Raw genomic sequence first — 20,099 nt, forward strand, 5'->3', positions numbered from 1 at the left:
AATGCAAAAAATCATGCAGATACAGGTCAAGAGCTTCGGGCATGGATATTGGTACCAGATGGGCTGGTTTCAGTATTCCTGAAACTGCTGATCTGGGATTTTCAGACACAATCTCTAGAGTTTACACGGAATGGTATGAAAAACAAATGCGGAGTATAAATGGCAGTCATTCAAAGCAGTATCAATCGCCATATCAATCTCTATCATAGACCATTAGTCGCTCTTATGTAAACACTTACATTGCCCTCCACTAATATTGGCACCCTTGGTAAATATGAGCAAAGAAGGCTGTGAAAAATTGCCTTTATTGTTTAACCTTTTTATCTTCTGTTTAAAAAAATCACAAAAATACTCTGCTCTCATGGATATCAAACAATTGCAAACAAAACACAGGTTTATCCCAAAACCATATATTTGTTCAATATAGGTGTGCAACAATGATTGGCACCTTTTAGTCAATACTTTATGCTACCTCCCTTTGCCAAGATAACAGTTCTGAGTCTTCTCCTATAATGCCTGATGAGGTTGGAGAATACATGGCAAGGGATCTGAGACCATTCCTCCACACAGAATCTCTCCAGATCCTTAAAATTTTGAGGTCCAAGTTGGTGAACTCTCCTCTTCAGTTCACCCCACAGGTTTTCTATGGGTTTCAAGTTAGGGGACTGGGATGGCGATGGCAGGACCTTGATTTTGTGGTCAGTAAACCATTTTTGTGTTGATTTTGATGTATGTTTTGGATCATTGGCCTGCTGGACAAGCCAACTATGGCCTATTTTAACCTTTCTGGCAGAGGCAGTCAGGTTTTCATTTAATATCTGTTGATATTTCATAGAGTCCATGGTGCCATGTAAACTAACAAAATGTCCAGGTCCTCTGGCAGAAAAACAGCCCCAAAACATTAACAAACCACCACCATATTTAACTTTCAAAGCAAACAAACCTGTACCCTCATATGACCTGCAGTAATGTATAATCCTATACTGTATACATGAACACATGAAGTTACATGAACATATAAGCATACCATAAGGACAGCTAACACACTTTGCATAGCACTGTAGCTGAAACCCATACAGTGGTAGCTTAGTTGTGTCTCCACTTGACTAGTGACACCAAACTAGCCTAGTCTCGTGATAGACAGCAAATCTTTTTTTTTTATATATTTTATCGGTCTGGTAATCCTGCAATCATCTGAGACAAGATTTTATGATAAATACAACTATTCGTCCAGTTTTCACATTTTTAAGTTATTAGCCCTCACATGCAAGAAAAAAACAGGGGGAAAGGACACAGTTTTGACACTGTTCAGCAATTGTAGTGTAGCTCCTTTCTTTATTCGGTTTTCTACACTCTTGCAATTGTTTTCAATAAAGAAATGAAGTCTTCAAAACACATCTACTGCGATTCCTCCATGGATGTAAAGGTCACAACAATTTCTCTGGGTAACAAGAAGATATATTAACAACATAAATCTGTCAGAAGGACCCCATGCATTTAATTTGCCTGGGGTCCCCACATAATCGAAGTTTGCCTCTGCGTGCAATGACTCTGTTCTCTGTTATTTGTGGATAGTAATCTATTTATTTGGAATTATGAAACAATTATAACCCCATACACTTGCATCCTCCTCTACTCTCCATAGGAATAGGAATACAGTCATGTGAAAAAATAAATACATCCCATGGAAATTGTTGGCTTTTTTTTTTTTTTTTTTTTTTTACATATTTGGACAAGCAAGCATTTGATCATCTTTGAAAATTTAAATAATGACGTTGATTTGTTAAAATTTGCATTTTCAATCAGTTATTCAACAAAAATATTAATAGATGTGATATTCTTCTGTGGAAAAAGTAAGTACACCTTTGGCTTCAGAAGTTAGTATTGCCCCCTTTAGCAGAAATAACTTCTTGTAGGTGTTTTGCATAATTGCTGGAATTTTTGGCCACTCTTACATGCAATATTTTTTTAGTTGCAAGATGTTTGAGGGTTTTCTTGCATGTACTGCCTGTTTCAAATCCCCCCAATATATTTCACTGATATTCAAATCGGGCTTTGACTGGGCCATAACCCTCCATTTCTTCTTTCTGAGCCATTCCTTGGTGGATTTGCTTAGGATTATTATCCTGTTGAAAGGTCCACTTTCAGTTGAACTTCAACTTTCGGACAGATGGCCTTACATTATCTCCAAGCACTCTTTGATATGATGCAGAATTCATAGTTGAATCAATGAATGCAAGTCCAGTCCCTGAGGCAGTGAAGCAACCCCAAATCATAGCATTTCCACCACCGTGCTTCACAATTGGTATGAAGTGCTTCTCCTGAAAAGCTGTCTTTGGTCAACGCCAAACATGTCTGCTGTTACTGTGGCCAAACAGCTGCACCAGAAGCTGCTTTCGCTATTGCCGATAACTGTGTGAAGATGGCACAGGAGAGTATGACATATTACACTCGCTGTTTACAAGAGCTTCCCCAGATTACCGTGAATGATGTTAGTCGTATTGTGAGACAGTCAGCTGTTACACCCAACAGGAAGAAGGAGAAGGGCTTCAAATTATATATTTTGAGTTACATCGACAACTTTGAGGGTGAGTATTCTCATGCTATATCCAACTAGCGAACTAGCTAAGTCTCCATTTCTGACAATTCATACCTGGCTTTGCATTATTTGTATTTATTTATCTAATTAAAATTTACTTAAATACAATAAATCATCTGCACTTACATCCAGCTCCTCCTCCAATCCATGACAACTTGAGTACATGGTTCACTGTAATGGTCCCTTTTTGAGTATAGTTAAATCATAGTACTTTTACTTGAGTTTTGTTTTTTTTTTTAAATAAAATATTAACCTTCCTTACATTTCATTTTATTTTATTTACATTTTTACGGAAATATGTAGCTAATTTGTGTGCGTATTTACCTTTTCCATGTGTCTGGTTTTTTGTTTTTTTTTTTAAATTGTGAAATTTACTACAAAATGTCGATTTGATGTGTCATTTGATAGAGTGCATCATCTTTATCAATAGGCACTGTTTCAAAGAGGATCAAATGTGTGCTTGTCCAAATATGTTAAATAAACCAACAATTCTCATGGGGTGTACTTATTTTGTTACATGACTGTATACGCTGTCATGCATGTAACAATTTGTAAATAAATAAACATATATATATTATATATATATTAATAATAATGCTTTGTTGCTGATTTTGTTTTGACGCCATCAAACGCCACATATTGGACGGCAATAGAAATCGGCTGCATCTCAAATTGCTTACATTCGAACATAGTGCCCTACGGAGGGTGTAAAAAGCCCTCATACCCTACATAGTGCACCAATATAGTAAGTGATGATCTATTTGGGATTTAACCGTTAGTGAGACGTATCTATGGAAACGGGTGATACTAACTAAGGTTGTGTGCTGCCACTGGTCGGCCAATTTAATTTGTTTGATTGCTTAGTTTATTGAAGTGCAACCTAGCTAATTTATCAAAGTTAACGCGGCGTTATCTTACTAGAGATAGAGAATATATTTAGTTAGCCTATAAGCGAAGTTTATACAAGCAGTGACGCGTAATCAACCAACCGTGTTAAAGCATGGATATTTCCGTATGTCAGAATGCTGCCCTTATCCATGTGAACCAGTTTTGGTCCATGCTGGATGATATGGCCCAAAATAATCCTGACGAGTACAAGACTTTCATCGAGCGCCATATGCAAGCCAGCGCCAACTGTTTTTCACCCCCTGCGCCGAACAGCTGCCTCCGCGCACTTGTACAGGTAAACAACTCAGAGTATGGTAGGTCAATAAAACCTCTACAGCGGATAACGTCATGTATCTAAAGTCTTTATGATCCTTTCCCGAAGCCACATGATGAGGTACTGTATGTGAACGTGTGCGGTTGGAAGCGAGTGCCTGCACCGGCCTCTCCAACTCAACCTGTTCCTCTGTGTGGTGGAAAACTGGAGACCTTTTCTGAACGCGAAGGTACACTTTTCATCTGACATGTTCAAAATAGTAATAATTTGAAGAAGAAAAAACCAAAACACTTTACAATAACGGTACATGAATAATTATGCACTAATACCTGCATTAATACTTACTTAAATATGAACTAATGATGAGTTAATGCATGCACTAATCACAATCTAATGAAGAGCTAACCTTAACCATGAACTGAATTCATGTGTGAAATATACAGGAGCAATCATCGGGGTCCAGGCAGTTTGAAAAATGGAATATGTCTATATTCTGAAAGAGAATATGTCTATATAAAAACATTGCAATTTGAAAGAATTGTGTGTGTTGTGTATAGGGCATAAAATTCATTTTTGGGGAAAACTTGGCATATAGAATAGGCTGCAATGAATAGGTTTAAAAGGCTATTTCTGGGGGTTTGTTGTTTTATTTTATGTTAGTAATCAGAATAATTATATTAATTATATGTGAGAATTGTCAGGGAAGAGAACTGCACAGGCTGTTGTTATGAACCAAAGTGCTCGGATTGTTATTGATAATAGCAGACGCAAGTGAGTAATAACAAACATGGATGATATCAGTATAAGATGACAGTAATGGATAATAGTAACAGTGGTAGACAGTTGATGAGTACAAACACAGGTGAGTATAGCAAACTAGAGAAGAGAATGAGGACGGACCACTATGGAAGGGCAGTGCAGTCTGAGCAGTCCTTGTTGAGAGTGGATGAAGAGGCGAGTGTGAGGTGATCATTTTTTGAGTCCTTGATGAACAAGGTAATTGATGGCGGGGGTTTATGTTTAGTAGACCAAAGGCTGAGAGTCTGGTGGGGGTGTAACAAGAATTGCATGGGTTATATGAGAATGGTCTGTCTGAATGGACACTTTTATGCATGTACCTCAGCACATAGGTGTTCATTTTATTATTGCTACTGACACTATAAATAAATGTGTCTACACAAATATTAATCTATATATTAAAGAGACAATAATATTGTCTTTTCACTTTAAATGGACAGCAATATATTTAATCAAGTCTACTAATTTTACACTTGTTTTAAAAATTAATGCAAAAATTTAGATAATATTTAATCATCTTTGAGCATTTCACATTTGTTTGCAAACTAATTTTATAAAACTCAGGAAATGTTGTTAGAGTACCATAGTTCTATGCACTTATTCTAATTTCTATGAATTTTCTTATTACATGTTGAGTTATTCAGCCATTCAAATTGATGGAAACCGATGGAAAAATATAGACTTAAAATGATTTATTGTCCTCTGGCTCCCTATTATGGGCGACATCATTATTACAGCCCTCATCTGTCACTCACACGGAGATAAATGACTGATCATATATAATTTGTTGTTAGCCCCCCCCCCCCCCCGAACATCAGAAACTCATTAAATTTGGCATGTTTCTCAGACTGTCCTACTGTCCATGTGTACCAAGTTTCATGAAGTTTGGACAATATATAAGCCAATTAGTTCACAAGATATAAGCCAATTAGTTATTATTTGCCACTCCCACAAATATATGGGCATATGGCATATGGCAAATTGTATAAACAATTTGAAATTATGCGCATTTAATTCATGTTCTTTTTTTATAGAACATGCTTAATTTAGTTAACACTACGTGTTAATTAATACATTAACTAACAAACATGTACTAACGTACTTAAAGTGGCCGTTATTCACACATGAATTTGTAAGACTCACGGCTTCGTCAAGGTTAGCACGTTCATTAGTTTGTGATTAGTACAGATCACAGATCCATTCAAACAGCTGAGCAGATGAACAGTGAAGATATGGAAAAGTAAATTAATTTCACAATTTCCCTTAAGGGCATTAGACAAGCCATACACACACAAACACACACACACACACACTCTCACAGTGGGACTATGCATTATTCTTCTTAGGGTTGACTGGTCTGCTGTATAATTAGACTTACTTAATTTTATTAGCCGGTTAATAATAAGCAATAAAAGCCCTGGCTATATGTGAAGCCTATTTGTTTTGCAGAGAATTACCATATAGTTGAGGTGGCCTTCAACCCAGAGGTTCTTCAAAGAGCAAAGAAAAACCCACAAGAAAAGGAGCAGATACACCTTTTGGCTCTCAACTTCATCCAGAAACAGCATAAGCTGAGCCTGTCGCAATGCTTCACTGTCATGAAGGCCAAACTAAAGGGCACTGTACAGGATATGAAACACCGGCTAATGTCACTACCAAATCAGACCAAATCCAGTACATTAAACCAGGATAACCCACAAACTAAACCAGGTAAATGACAAATAGGTACTATTCGATGTGAATGTTTTTCTCAGTGGCAATTAACCAGAGAAATAAGTTTTTAAAAAATTTACTTACCTCTTTCTAGATCTAAAAAGATGCCTTTATATTTGAATCTATATTCGATTCTTTGATTCAGTTTTTTTGTCACTAAGAACTTTGGCAGTGATTTTAAAGCCTATGGCTTGATTTATTTACATCTGGAAACTTCTTTCCACAGCCCAGTCATTGCTTCATCAGATCTGCTCACTACAAATGGGAGAAGTAACAGAGGAGTACAGCATTCAGCTGAATCAGGGGCAGGAGGACAAAGACAAGGCCAAGCCAGGTCTGATTGAGGTGATCTCTAGCACTGAATTTGTTGAACCTCAGCAGCCAAAACATCAGATGACAGTTTGCTCACTGAGCAGTGACTCAGTTAGGAGGATAAAGCTGCGTGTAGAACTGCCTGGAATAAGCTCTGTCTCCCAGTGCCAGCTCAGCATCAGCCAGGTTAGATGCATTACATTTATATTTACTATACATTTGGTGGGTGCCTTAGTCTAAAGCAACTCACATTTGCTCTGGAATGAGTTTATGAAAGGAACTGAAAAGTTAAATTAATAAAATTAAATAATCAGGGAATGGCTGTTCACAGCTGTTTTAATGTAAGACTCTTACTTGATTCCAGGACATTCCATAACATTAAAAATAACTATAAACATTATTATTACTAATAATAATCACAATAATAAAATAATAATAATCTACATGTGGTATGTTCAGTATTGTTATTGTGGGTCTGAACCTGAATCAGTCATTCAGTATTTTATTTAACTACTGAGCAGATCATTTGATCAAGACTAATCTCATTATATCAGTTTTGTTCTTCCATGGTTGAAACACTGGTTACTTGATAGGTCTCTTTCACATCGTCAGATTTGCTCCCTTCAAACTATGGTTAATCGTCTTTATCGGATATTTATTTTACTGAGGTATTCTTGTATCGTCTTATGACACTGATGTCCATATATTTAGGATGATATACTGCTGGAAGTGGAGCAGATGTATTTTCTTCATCTTCATTTTCCTGAGCAAGTGAAAGAGGAAACATGCCATGCAACATTCAACAAGAAGAAACACATACTGACTGTTACAGCATCTGTACAGTAAATTCAATAAGTAGCTTTCCAACAAACCATTATCTACTGTACACACTCATTTTCACCTCCATGATGTTAATCTATATACAGTATGGTATGTATATATAAATGTGTGTGCCTTTATCCAAGTGAAATTTATGATATTTCATTAGCTAAACATTACATTTTGCAAGCTAACATGTTTACAAAACCTAAACTGTGAAAGAGTTGGTGAATCAAGGTGTACAGGAAATCTTTATTAACACAGTGGACAAATATTAGATGTTTGATTTAATATGGATAAAAACACTGGTCAAACATGCACTCTATACAGAAAATTGTTTTCAAAATCACATTTTGTATTAAAATTATTAAAAAAAAAAAAAAAAAAAAATTTACAAATGAAGCGGTCCCATTGTTCATACTTTTAGGTTCACTTTTCAGAATCCCCAATAGCAACAATAGTATGAAATCTTAAAAAAAAAAAAAAACACCAAAACAAAACTTTAGATTAAAAATTTTTTTTAAAGAATGAATGGCTTCAGCAAGGTACTCCAGCATGACATTGGAAGCATGTGACTTGAAACACATTTGGTGATACAGTGGCTTGATAAAGTAAAGTATTCACCCCCCCAACCTTGACTTGGAACTGACGTGGACTTAACTGGGATTATGTGCCATTAAGCTACATAAAAATAACCCATAATACTGAAGTGAAGGGAAAAAAAAAAAATCTGTGAACTCCATTAAACTAATTATATGACTTCTGCTTGCAACTGCATTAGAACAAATTTAGCTTCACATCAGAGGGGGGGGGGGGGGGGGGAATACATATGCAATCACAAGTATCCTTTACATAAAATTTTATGTAAATAATTCTGCAAACTATATTGATTTTTCCATTCACTCCAATATTATCTATTTAGTGTAATGACATTTAATCCCAATTAAGTAATTTAAGTTCCAGGTTGTAAATAATGAGTCTTTATTGATCACACATACATTACAGCACAGTGAAATTATTTTCTTCGAATACCCCAGCATGACAGAGCGCAGGGTCAGCCATGATACAGCACCCCTGGAGCAGAGAAGGTTAAAGGCCTTACTCAAGGGCCCAAGAGTAGCAGCCTGGCAGTGCTTGGGCTTGAACCCCTGACCTTCTGATTAGTAACCCAGAGCCTTAACCATCAAGCCCACCACTGCCCATAGGGCAGTAGAGCAGAAGGGGGCTGAATACTTAGGTTTAGTACTTAGCATGTTCATTTGGCAAATATGTTGGCAGCTAATATACATACATTTCTGCATACTGTATCTAGTATCCTTTAAAATAGTGTTTTTTCTAAACACTAAAGCTGTCTTCCAAAAATATAAATAATATTACTAATACTCTCAAAGCAAGGTAAAGAAAGATTTTGTAAAAAGTTTACAATCAGTTGTAACGCAGAAATGGACCATTGCATTATATGAGTTGATATGGTGCAGATTTGTGTATAGCTGGAGGTATACACATGTATAAAATGAGCACATTGGGCAAATTATAGTTCCCAGATCACAGGCTGTTCTTCTGTCTTCAGTTACCTGCCTTCACTATGGTCTTCTTCCACCCAAGCAATGATCTTCCCTTCCCACCCAGGTATTATAGCATCATCCTGGAAAACCTGATTAACGCAATGTAAATAGACAAGACTTCATTATGCTGGACGTTAATGTACTGACATTTTTAAAAGTACTGACTCATAAGCCATCACATACTGAATTATATACTTGCCTCCTCTTTCACTGTTCCAAACTCAGGGTCCAGAGACTTGAAGTGATATCTAAAATTGTTGTGTCTTCCAACAGCGGCTTTGAAATCCTGAAGTGTGACCTCCCCCAGTCTGAAAATGATCAATTTATTTTGAATATTGCACAGAATCTGAGAAATGAGGAAGTTGTCCTTGTTGAGGACTGTCTTTGATAAGAATCAGGAATGTGATACCTTTTAGGGATGTTTACTAGAAAGGGTGTGAGAGCGCGATCTGTAAAATAGAGTACTTTGGTTGAGGTGGAGGTGCTGAGCACAGGACTACTGTGAGAGTGGGGTATTTCTGGAAAAAGAAAAACAATTCATTTAAAATACATGATCAATTTTTATACCACAGTGCTGTTGAATGCTTGATTCTTATTGGTCAGAACGTCCATTTGATTTTAGTTAATGTTATTCTTAATTTTCCGCAAAGCAGCTTTGCCGGTTGCAAGGTCTATATTAACGTGCGGGTTTATATGAACGTGCTAATTCTAATACCTTTTTGTTTATATAGTAACAACATACACAGGGTAGACACTCCACAAGAGCACAGTGAAAAACTAATAGTTGATATGGTGAGGTTTTCTATGAGGGGACATTTATTTGCCGTTTTTGGGAGAGTCTCCAGTGTCGGTGCGTTGTAACAACCAGACACAAAGCTGTTCCTTTAGGTTTAAGTTTCCTTTAAGTCTCTTAAACATGAGAAGCTACATTTTAATCTTATTAACTAATCTAGGAAAAAAAAGAGGCTGGTGAGGTAGTGATTTTACAACTGCTATATCTTCTGTAAGAGAGAACAGGAGCAAACTTGTTACATGAACATTTCACATTAAATATACCTATGAACAAATACAAAATATGATTTTCATTCTTCAATTGTTAGTGCTGGCAAATTGCTGTGGTACAAGATGAATAAAACACTTCAGGGCGTGCTGTTATTAGAAAGTTATCGACTGCATCTGGCTGCATTACACTATCCCATCACTGACTTATTTTCCTAGAACAGCATGCCCCATTGTGTTTTATTTCTTACTTAAATTGTTAATTAGTGAGTTAAAAGTCTCACTTGAACTAGGTGGCCATGACTCTCGATCAGTGTGGTTGGCTCTTCTCCCTGGTGATTTGTTTGAGCCCTGTGTTCGGACACAACACGATTTTAATATATTAATGTTAATAAATGCATTTGAAAAATGCTATTTTTTTTTTTTTAAGTAGAGAACTACATGCTTGCCTTTCTGTCCTGCCTCCTCTTAGAGTCAACGGAATGGAGTTGGTCTATCAGGCTGGACACCCCCTGCTCCAGAGTGTCCAGTGTGTGGTGCTGAGGGTCATGACTACTGAAACTGTTCCTCAGACTGCGCAGAGCATCCCACACCAGCTGCAGCTCATCACTCTGACAAATATTCATGCAAATACCATGGACAAATATTCTACCTTTGTCTATGGGCAAAAATCGCAAACATTCACTTAAAGTTATGGTTAAAAACTCTATGTTCTGACTTACCACGCCATGCGGAAATGGTGAAGACAATGTTTCCATCATATGGCTGTAGCCATTGTTCTCACAACTAGACATCTAAATCAACAAAACACTGAATTAGACATTGGGGCCAAAGACTTACGTTGAAACTTATAGAACTACATTCTACTGTACACCAAGGGACTTCAGTCAAGTCCAGTTGCAAAATAATGAAATAAAATAAGGAGCTTTGTATTTTATATTAGCACTGTACTTTACCCTGTGATGATTAGTCTCATTGAGTTTGCACACTGACTCTTCCAGCTTAGGCTGATGCTGCTGAAGTTGTCTGTCTTTTTGTGCAAGTTCTTTCTACAAGAGAAAGGATTATTATTATTATTATTATTATTATTATTATTATTATTATAAACCTTAAAGAGGCTTCATTTAATCAAATCATGACTTGTAGCTACAAAATTATTTTAGTAACGAGAGATATCACCTACTTTGTATTCACTCAGCAAGCTGTCTCTATCACTCAGCTTCCTTTGCAGTTCCATCTGGAAGCACAGGCTGTTTATATAAATAGTTCTTCATACTGCATATCACATCTATGTCCCCATATTTGTATGACAGCATACTGAGATTAAAGCATTTTGCTACAGCAAGTTGTACTTTTTAGATTTTCCACTCACATTCTGCCCTGCTAGGTCCTCCTTGTCCATGCTGGATCGGAGTAGTTCCTGTTTAAGCTGCAATACTGAGTCTTCCTGTATTGACATGCGGTACTGCAAGGCATCCTGGAGTGGCAGGTGGAAGACATAGGCATAAATTAAATGCTAGACTTCATTTTATTCCAACTCTAAACTTTCTGTAGTTCAAAATTGCTGAAGAACATCCAAGCCAACTAGTCAACAAACTATCTGCATATTTCTAACTACCTCGATAATGCAGTATTGTCATTGACATGAATGTGCCACCATATTGTCACGAACCTCGAATCGGCACGGAAGCAGAAACGAGCGGCAGGTGTAGAGCGTGGTATCGGGAAGTTCAAGAAACGTAGCCGTAAGACAGGCAACGGTCAAGCGATCGGACGAACACCACAAACGGGGTCAGGCAGAGAGCGTAGTCGAAACCGGAAACAAGGGTCGAGGATAACGAGAAGACAAACTAACTAGACCGGCTTGGTAACACAGAGAAACGAGTTGACTGAACATATACTTCGCATTGACTTCTAGGTGAATAACATCCCTAAGTACTAACGGTGAGAGTGTGTGTGTGTGTGTGATTGGTGCCAGGTGTGTCTGATCAGAACGCCGGGGATGTTGAGCGCATGCGTGCATGAGAAGGGAGTATTGCATCTTGGGAAATTGAGTTCTGATCTGACTGAGTTGTGACACATATTTATCAACCCATCTCCATCTGCTGCATGTTGAGCATATATGTAATTACCACAGACAAAAATTCCTAAGAAAAGTTTTTTTTTTTAATTAATAAATAAATAAATACAATAACCTGGAAATGTCAATTATTGGGACAGAGAATAAATGTTTTTATACCACATTGCTGTTGAATTATCACATTTTATTGGGTAGAAGGTGTGGATTAAATGTCTATAACAGGCAAGACAAATCACAGGTTATGTATAATATAGTATAACATATGATATGTTATCGTTTCTATAGTAACAAATCATTCACAGGAGGGTTTCACTGGAGGTGCTCCACATATTCTGAGAATAGTAATAAACAGATTTTTAAAACATGATGTTATTTAACAAAGGATTATTATCAATTATATGGTGAAACCACATTTATAGAAGGAGTCTCTGATGTTCCTTTAAGTTCATCCGTGAGAAAATCAAAAGGTGAAGAATGTTACTCTTATGGGTTCTTATTAAAGCTGATTTTTTTCTGTCACATTAACTTGAAGAAAAAGTGATGTAATGACTGTTTATAGCTGTTATAATGTAAGTGATAACAGGAATTAAGTTGTTTTGCAGACATTATATGTAACTACAAAGGTTGAAAAATTATGACACATCAACAAGAAGAAACAGGTTTACCTCTCTTTTCTCTGACATGGAAATGTGTTGAAATTCTTCTCTGTGGTAATCATCCATATATCATACAGGTTTGATCAATAGAAAATAGGTTGAAAAATTTAATGACCATTGACCATTCATAGATAATTAATCTAGAATATTTAGATCTAAATTGTTCTGGTTTACCTTAACTGCCTGAAGATTACGTGCCTCCTGTTTGTACCTCAGCAACTCCCTCTGGAAGATGGCCAAAATATTAAATATTAAACACCTTGGCCAGTCTTTTCTGATACACAACTCAAGCATTTATCTGCTATTAAACACTCACCTTCAGATCCAGGGACTCTTCCATGCTCTGATCGAGGCGACTGCGAATTAATATCTGTAAAGAAAAAAGATTAAACTGTAGTTATAATCTGCCTGAAATTACATAAAGTCTATAAAGTATTTCTCTATCACAGAAAAATTAGATAATTAAAAGTGTTTTACATGCAAGTAAATTACCAGCTGCTGCTCTGCATTGATAGCACTGTCTCCAAATAGAAAAGTTGTTTGCTCATCTTCAGGAAGTGACCCATGAAGTAGCAAAGCCTGAATAAGGTAATAAATGCAAAGGTTGTATGTAAGACACAAACCAGACACTGGAACTTAGGACCTACAAGGATGCCCAGAAAGCAGCGTACAATATTATACTTTTTAATTCATTTTTCAAAATCCCTGTATGTTCAGGCACTGAGCTTATACATTAAAGAGAACCTCTATAAGAAAACTTATTGTGGGTAAATGTAGGTGCTGCAGGGATAGAGGAATGTCATTGCTGTGTGACAGTGGGGAAAGTTATCTCTTGTGGCATGTATGTGACTTTTTCGCACTTAGGCCCAGGTGGTTGAAGGAAGAAGGTTGAAGAAGAGAAAACTGGAAGGATAACATCTGTATGCATTAAGCATAAATAAAAACCTTCTATATTTTCTAGGTTGTGTGCTTGCCTATATCTCTTTTCTGAAGATCATAAGGAGAGGAGAGAAAATTCTAAAAATCTGGCATCACAAACAGAATATGACTGTGAATGCATTTTCAACAGGAAACTCAGAGGTAAGCCACCTGTTCTCCTCATTTCCCACTGTGGAACATTTTAAAGCTCTTAGGCCATATACAATATATAAAAGAAACTGTAAAAATGATAAAGAGGATTACAAACTATTTTGCATAGATGCACAATAAATGTTAATATATTTTTAATATTTATGGTTGCAGTTTTGGTAATTAGTGCAATCTAATTAGTAATGTGTGTAAAGCCACTAACAATGTGTACAAACTTTGCTAATCACCACAGCAGCTTTGGTTGCTAGATTAGGAAATTTAATGGCTCAATTTCAGTGAATATCTCAAAGGAACTAAGTAAACTTGACAGTATTCGCTGTCTTAGTATTCAGTGTTCAGTATAAGACATTACTACTTGTGGGACCTAGGTAAGAAAATGTATTTTATATGTATGATGAATATAGAATTATATAAATATTATACACAGTGGGGGAAATAAATATTTCTTCAACATTTTTTTCAGTAAATATATTTCCAATGACGTTATTCACATGAAATTTGCACCAGACTTTGGTATTAACTCAAGAAATCCGCACATATAAAGAACTCCAAACATTAAAGTCCATAAAGGAAGTCATGTGTAATAAAGAGGAATTACACAGGAAAAAAAATAATTAAACACACTAACTGAAATTTATTTAATACTTAGTGAAGAAGCTTTTGTTTGTAATAACAGCTTCAAGATGCTTCCTGTGTGAAGAAATTAATTGGCCCTTTCAGGTATTCAGGTGTAATTTTGGCCCATTCTTCTAAACATATTGTCTTTAAATCTTGTTCAATTGGATTCAAGTCAGATGATGGACTGGGCCATTCTAACACCTTGATTTTTTTTTTCTCTGAAACCGATTGAGAGTTTCCTTTGCTGTATGCTTTGGATCGTTGTCCTACTGCATTGGTTCCCAAACTTTTTACAGTGGCGTACCCCCCCAGGCATTTAATATCCTTTTGCGTACCCCCTCTCTCAAACTGTGTTGTCTGACGATGGCATCTTCTGTATGTTTTTTTTTTTTGGCCTTTTCCCCAAGCATTACACCAACTATATCAGCCACAGCAAGAAGAATTAAGTCCTCCACAATAGTATGGGGTTACTTACAAAAGTAAGTAACATGCTTTGTTTCTAAATGTCTGCCCAGAAATGCTGGTTTCATGCAGTCATTAAAGAGTATGTTTGCACATATACACACTGTGGCTAGGGGTTTTCTTCACTGCCAGAGTATGTAAAGCCGAAAGAAATATATTTCTCATCATATTTGTGCCTCTTTGATGGTTTTTCTCAAATTGCTGGTGAAGAAGAGGTGATGTTTCAATATATCGCTGTCTGTATGTCAGCGTGAACTGGGCTAGTAGCAGTGGGTACACTTACGCTTGCTACGGCTGCGGTGTTAGAGGGACCTGGGCCACTACTGTCAGAGGACTGTGGATCAGCGGTGCTTGTTGTGGTTGCGGGCTGACAGCTTTGTACTTCTCCATTTTAATGTTATGAGCTATTACTTAACTTCATCATATAGCCGTGTGCTGGCGATAAATGACATGCGGTAAAATGCACACTGATGCATGACTGTGAGTGGATGCAGTTTTGACTGCGAAAGAATAATTTGATTGGATGTTATGTATTTGACCTTTATAACATTGCAATTTTGCTGTTTGTACACTGGAGGGGGCAGAAGTTTATTTTTTGGCCGTGAGAAAAAGATGAATTAGAATGTTAATGTTATTTAGTGAGGTGGAATTAAATGAACAGTAAATCTCAGCATTTTGCTCCCGTACCCCCTCTGTCACCTCGCGTACCCCCAGTTTGGGAACCACTGTACCTACTGGATGGTCCACTCACATCTCTTCTTCATCATCCTGGTGGATGGCAGCAGATTCTCCTCAAGAATCTCCCTGTAAAGGCTCCATTCATCGTTCCTTCAATTATATGAAGTCTGCCAGAACCATGCGATTAAAAACAGCCCCACACCATGATGCTTCCACCTCCAAACTTCATTGATGGTCTAGTGTTTTTAGGGTGATGTGCAGTGCCATTTCTTCTCCAAACATGGTGTGTAGTATAACAGCCAAAAAGTTCAATTTTGCTCTTGTCTGACCAGACTACACTCTCCCAGTATTTCATAGACTTGTCCAAATGAATTGTAGCAAACTTTAAATGAGCTTCAACATGCCTTTTCTTTAGTAATTACCTATTGTTTTCTCTGTGACGATGGCACCTGCTGCCTCCAAGTGTTTCTGGAACTCTTTCCGAGTGGTCCGTTCGTTCTTGGGCTACTCTTCTGACTACTCTTCTGACTCCCTGGTCAGAAGTCTTGCAAGAAGCTCCTGTGCATGGCTGGTTGATGACGGAGTGATGATGTTTCCACTTGTGGATAATGGCCCCAATGTTGCTTACTGAAAGATTCAGAAGATTTGAAATACGTCTGTATCCGATTCCATCAATATGTTTTGCAACAATAAGTTTGCAAAGGTCTTGGGAGAGCTCTTTGCTTTTACCCATCATGAGATGTTTCTTGTGTGACACCTTGGTAACGAAAAGTCTTTTTATAGACCATCAATTTACTAACCCAGCTGATATTAATTTGCACAGATAGAAGGTATAATTACTTATGGATTTCAGCTGGTTCCTTGCCTTACCTTGCCTTGCCTTACTGCTTTTTATTAGTGTGCTCAATACTTTTTTCATGTGTCATTCCACTTTATTACACATAACTTTATTTATGGGCTTTAATGTTGTGAATTCTTTATATTTCCAGAATTATTTAATACCAATGTCTGGTGAAAATTTCATGCAAATAGCCTCATAGGAAATATATTTACTGAAAAATGTTGATGTGTTCAATACTTATTTCCCCCACTGTATAAACAACTCACTTGAAGCCTTGTCACCATCTTCCTAGTCTCCTGCATCTCCTTCTCCAGCTGCTCCTGTTGGACATAAAGCTGTTCCTCCCAGGAGCTCCCATCTCCTGTCCCAGTGTTCTCTGGTCCTGGCGTTGGCTCATTGGATGACAACTTCACTGCATCTGCTAGAATGAGAGCAAAGAAATGGTGGACAGTGCAGAAGCAGAAGCATTAAAGTGATTTTTTCTATACAGATCTTTATCTTACCATTCAGGCTTTGTGGTTGCTCTGTGTGGTTTCCTACAATCTCGCCCTGTCCTTCAATCTGGCCAACAATGTACTCCTCTTTAGGTGTGTGTGAAGGGCTAGATGAGCTGAGACTGTAGAGGTAAACCAAGCAGCGAGAAAACTTCTAAATTATTTATTTGAAGAACATAATGTCAGAACATATTTAGCTTAATATATCTCTAATGGTTTTATACTACATGCAATATATACATCTCAGAACACATTTCAATAATCAAGGCATCACATTTACGTGCAATTTTGTATAAATTTTACAGTGTGGTCTGTTTATTTATTCTTAATTCTTCTTTTTTAACTTCTTAATTTCATTTCTATTCAGAGTTTTATATTTAATGCTCTTGTTGCTGTCTGAGAGTTCTCAAACTACATTTCACTATGTAGTATATACAATGACATGTATGTTAGTATGTACATGTAGTATACACAATGGCAATAAAGGACCTTACCTTAAGTTTTTGAAGTTACACACACTCAGCATAGTTCTTTTTTCAGGAGACTGTTTGGATGTGAGGTGTTGGATATGCTAAACCTTTTATTGAATATTATATGATTGCTTTGTGCATTCTTAGTGCTCTTTTAGTGCTTTTGCAAAACATAAATTCCATTCCCATGTAGGGTTTTGCGTTCTAACCACTGTTATATGATGCTGAAATATTTCACAGGAATGTGCATTCATACAATTTCAATAGATGTGAAATGGTAAACCCAGAGCTTAATTTGAGCGGTATCCTGCTGGAACAGGAGTCGGCACTTCTAAAATATAGCAGACCAGCTGCAGAGGTGTGGATCCCAGAACCTCTGCAACTGGATGTAAGTCTCCTGCAACAACATGATCAAAACAAATAGTTTTAGTTTTTAGTTTTAGTTCACAAATTAAGCACTGGGTAAACCCTTTCAAACTACTATGGAGAATTACTCTCATATTACTGTATCGCAATTAAAATTTTTGCCATAAAAAGTTATGTAGGGTGATGTCATCCCATAACTATTGTTCATTTCCTAAAGAAACATTTGGTCCATAATTCTTGACCCATTTTTTTCTTGGCATAATAAACTGATTAATGATTTTTCTACCACAAAGCCACTTCCACAAAGTGGTAAATAGTCTCATCTAATAGTCCTCTCATATTTCTTTTCACACTTGCATTGTACAGTTCCTAAGGAAAATAGATTCATGCACTGAAATGACAAAACTATAAAATTCAGCATGTGGCAATGAGACTTCACAGTCAAAATACACAAGATAAAAATTTAAGGCAATCTACTTAGCTTTTTGTGGTGCACTACAGTTAATGACTGACAAATATTTGGTGCATAATTGTTCCAGCGCCACATTAGTATATTGATTCTGTGTTTGAATTAAACTGATCTATGAAATCATTATGCAGTTATAAACTGAAAATTTATACAGATCCAGGTCAAAATTCAGTGCATGATTCAGAACAGATGGATGTATACCACTGACTATTCAAGATACAATGGTTGCCAGGCAGTTTTATTTCAGCACCAACACCCACAGCTCAAGCTCACATGGAAAGTGAAGCAACCAGATTATCCATAGTAAGAAGAAAAATGAATGATGTGAAGCCTGTTTTACACTTGACAGATCCAAGAATGCTATTATATGAAGGCAATATTATATTATAATATTATAATATTATAATGGATAATGAGACCAAGGATTATAACAATAACATTATCATGGTCTACATGAATCTCCTATATTTTGAAGATGCATGATATCACGTTTTCTTTTCCAGTACCGATATTGAAACCTTCAGTATCAGCTAATATCAATACCCATCTGATATGTTTTTTCTTCAAAAACTACTAAGCTTTAAAAAAAAAAAATTACCTGAAGCAATTAAAAAATAAAGGAAAAAAAAAACATATAGCTAAAAACCTGACTTACACAAAAAGACTTACATTGCAAATATAATAAAGTATAAATAAAGTATAAATTATACATATAATACAAATGAAATCTAACAAAAAACACAATCAAGTCTTATTATATATGTAAACATTAATTGTTCCAAACCCATATCCAATCTTTTCCATTTGTTACAGAATCTAATCAAATTAATTTTTTTTCTCAGATATTTGATCCACGATTTCTTGCTGATGTCGGCCCAAACCAATCCTGGGTTTCAGATTGGTGCCATCTTTAATTATAATAATAGCGCTAGCTTTAGTACTAGGGAGATTGGGGTGTGAGAGCAAGAAAAAGAAATTAGAGCAGCCAAGCACTTAATGTGTGGAATTTCATTCATACCATTTCATCGGTTTGGCTCCCATGCTTGTAGCTGCTCTCCTAAACTTCCATGCTGTTTCTTCCCAAGGTGTGGTATATGAGACACTGGGACAAGACCATAACGAAATGAAGCAGCCCCAGTCAAAAGGGTGGGCAGGTTAGTCAGTAACACAACAAAAGCAGCCTGCACTGAGCACTCTGTTCGAGTGATGGGAAGCAGCCCTTAGACACCAGGACAATATCACTGTCAGCATGTACAAATCCAGATCACTGCTTATTTTGGTAAATCCTCCAGAATAGAACACCTCAGTCAACAGGGCGTAAAACCCTGACTAAATCCTCTTTAGAATGAAATGAAGTCACCAGCATGTGTCTGATTATATGATATATGAAGCATGTGGCATTCCTGTTTCAGTTCTGAGCCATAACAAGAAAGAAAAGAAGAACAGGATAATATGCCACGTTCCCTGGCCGCAGAATTCAGGCATGTTCCTTGCAAATTGTGTATCTCCTTTCCTTTTCATTGCAGGCTTGTTGTTTTCTGCAAATAGTAAGAAGGATTAGTTTCATGTCTTCATGTCTCACGCTCTTGTTCCTGCTTCTGTTCAGATGGCTCAGTCTGGTGTGTTTACCCTCCCCCTTCGCCATCATCTCCTCCTTCTCACCCCTCCCTCACATACCAAGCAGCCCCCACCAAGGGGCTGGCCACTGGGACTGTGATCACAAAATCCTCCTCTAGGCAGAAAAGCAGAAAGCTGCGGCACTCAATCCTTAACATTACTAAGAGCTGGTTAACAAGTTTTCATATTCTGTAATGTTTCATATTATGTGCATAATACTGAAATGTGTTTTCACACTCAGACCTCATTCAGACTCTTTCAGAAAATGACACACCACCTCACAGCAAGACTT

At 36.9% G+C, this 20,099-nt stretch overlaps 2 protein-coding genes across 5 annotated transcripts; one reads left to right on the forward strand and one right to left on the reverse strand.

Moving 5' to 3' along the window:
* Positions 1 to 3,368: 3,368 nt before the first annotated feature.
* pih1d2 (PIH1 domain containing 2) lies at positions 3,369 to 10,454 on the forward strand. Of its 3 annotated transcripts, none has more exons than XM_053647477.1 (6): positions 3,369 to 3,782; positions 3,870 to 3,990; positions 6,009 to 6,269; positions 6,499 to 6,770; positions 7,296 to 7,426; positions 8,441 to 8,555. In XM_053647477.1, exons 1-6 carry the CDS (start codon positions 3,600 to 3,602, stop codon positions 8,553 to 8,555), a joined length of 1,083 nt encoding a protein of 360 aa, XP_053503452.1. In that variant the 5' UTR covers positions 3,369 to 3,599. The 3 variants fall into 3 exon arrangements, 1 of the variants encoding a protein (XP_053503452.1); XR_008388292.1 differs by lacking the exon at positions 8,441 to 8,555 and adding an exon at positions 10,440 to 10,454 and having other exon boundaries at positions 3,370 to 3,782; positions 7,296 to 7,514; XR_008388291.1 differs by lacking the exon at positions 8,441 to 8,555 and adding an exon at positions 8,974 to 9,008 and having other exon boundaries at positions 3,370 to 3,782; positions 7,296 to 7,514.
* On the reverse strand, positions 8,929 to 19,900 carry dixdc1a (DIX domain containing 1a). 2 transcript variants are annotated; one of them, XM_053647476.1, is made up of 15 exons: positions 19,209 to 19,900; positions 16,895 to 17,007; positions 16,658 to 16,812; positions 13,196 to 13,282; positions 13,020 to 13,073; positions 12,878 to 12,928; positions 11,340 to 11,444; positions 11,151 to 11,204; positions 10,924 to 11,016; positions 10,690 to 10,761; positions 10,417 to 10,578; positions 10,252 to 10,318; positions 9,378 to 9,486; positions 9,168 to 9,276; positions 8,929 to 9,057 (listed from the first exon to the last, which is right to left on the reverse strand). In XM_053647476.1, the coding sequence occupies exons 1-15, from the start codon at positions 19,229 to 19,231 to the stop codon at positions 8,974 to 8,976; spliced, it is 1,338 nt and encodes a 445-aa protein (XP_053503451.1). In that variant the 5' UTR covers positions 19,232 to 19,900; the 3' UTR covers positions 8,929 to 8,973. The 2 variants fall into 2 exon arrangements, with proteins under 2 accessions (XP_053503451.1, XP_053503449.1); XM_053647474.1 differs by lacking the exon at positions 19,209 to 19,900 and adding an exon at positions 17,380 to 17,527.
* Between the last annotated feature and the right edge of the window lie 199 nt (positions 19,901 to 20,099).

Source organism: Ictalurus furcatus, chromosome 17, assembly GCF_023375685.1.
Source record: "Ictalurus furcatus strain D&B chromosome 17, Billie_1.0, whole genome shotgun sequence".
NCBI classification, from domain to species: Eukaryota; Metazoa; Chordata; class Actinopteri; order Siluriformes; family Ictaluridae; genus Ictalurus; species Ictalurus furcatus.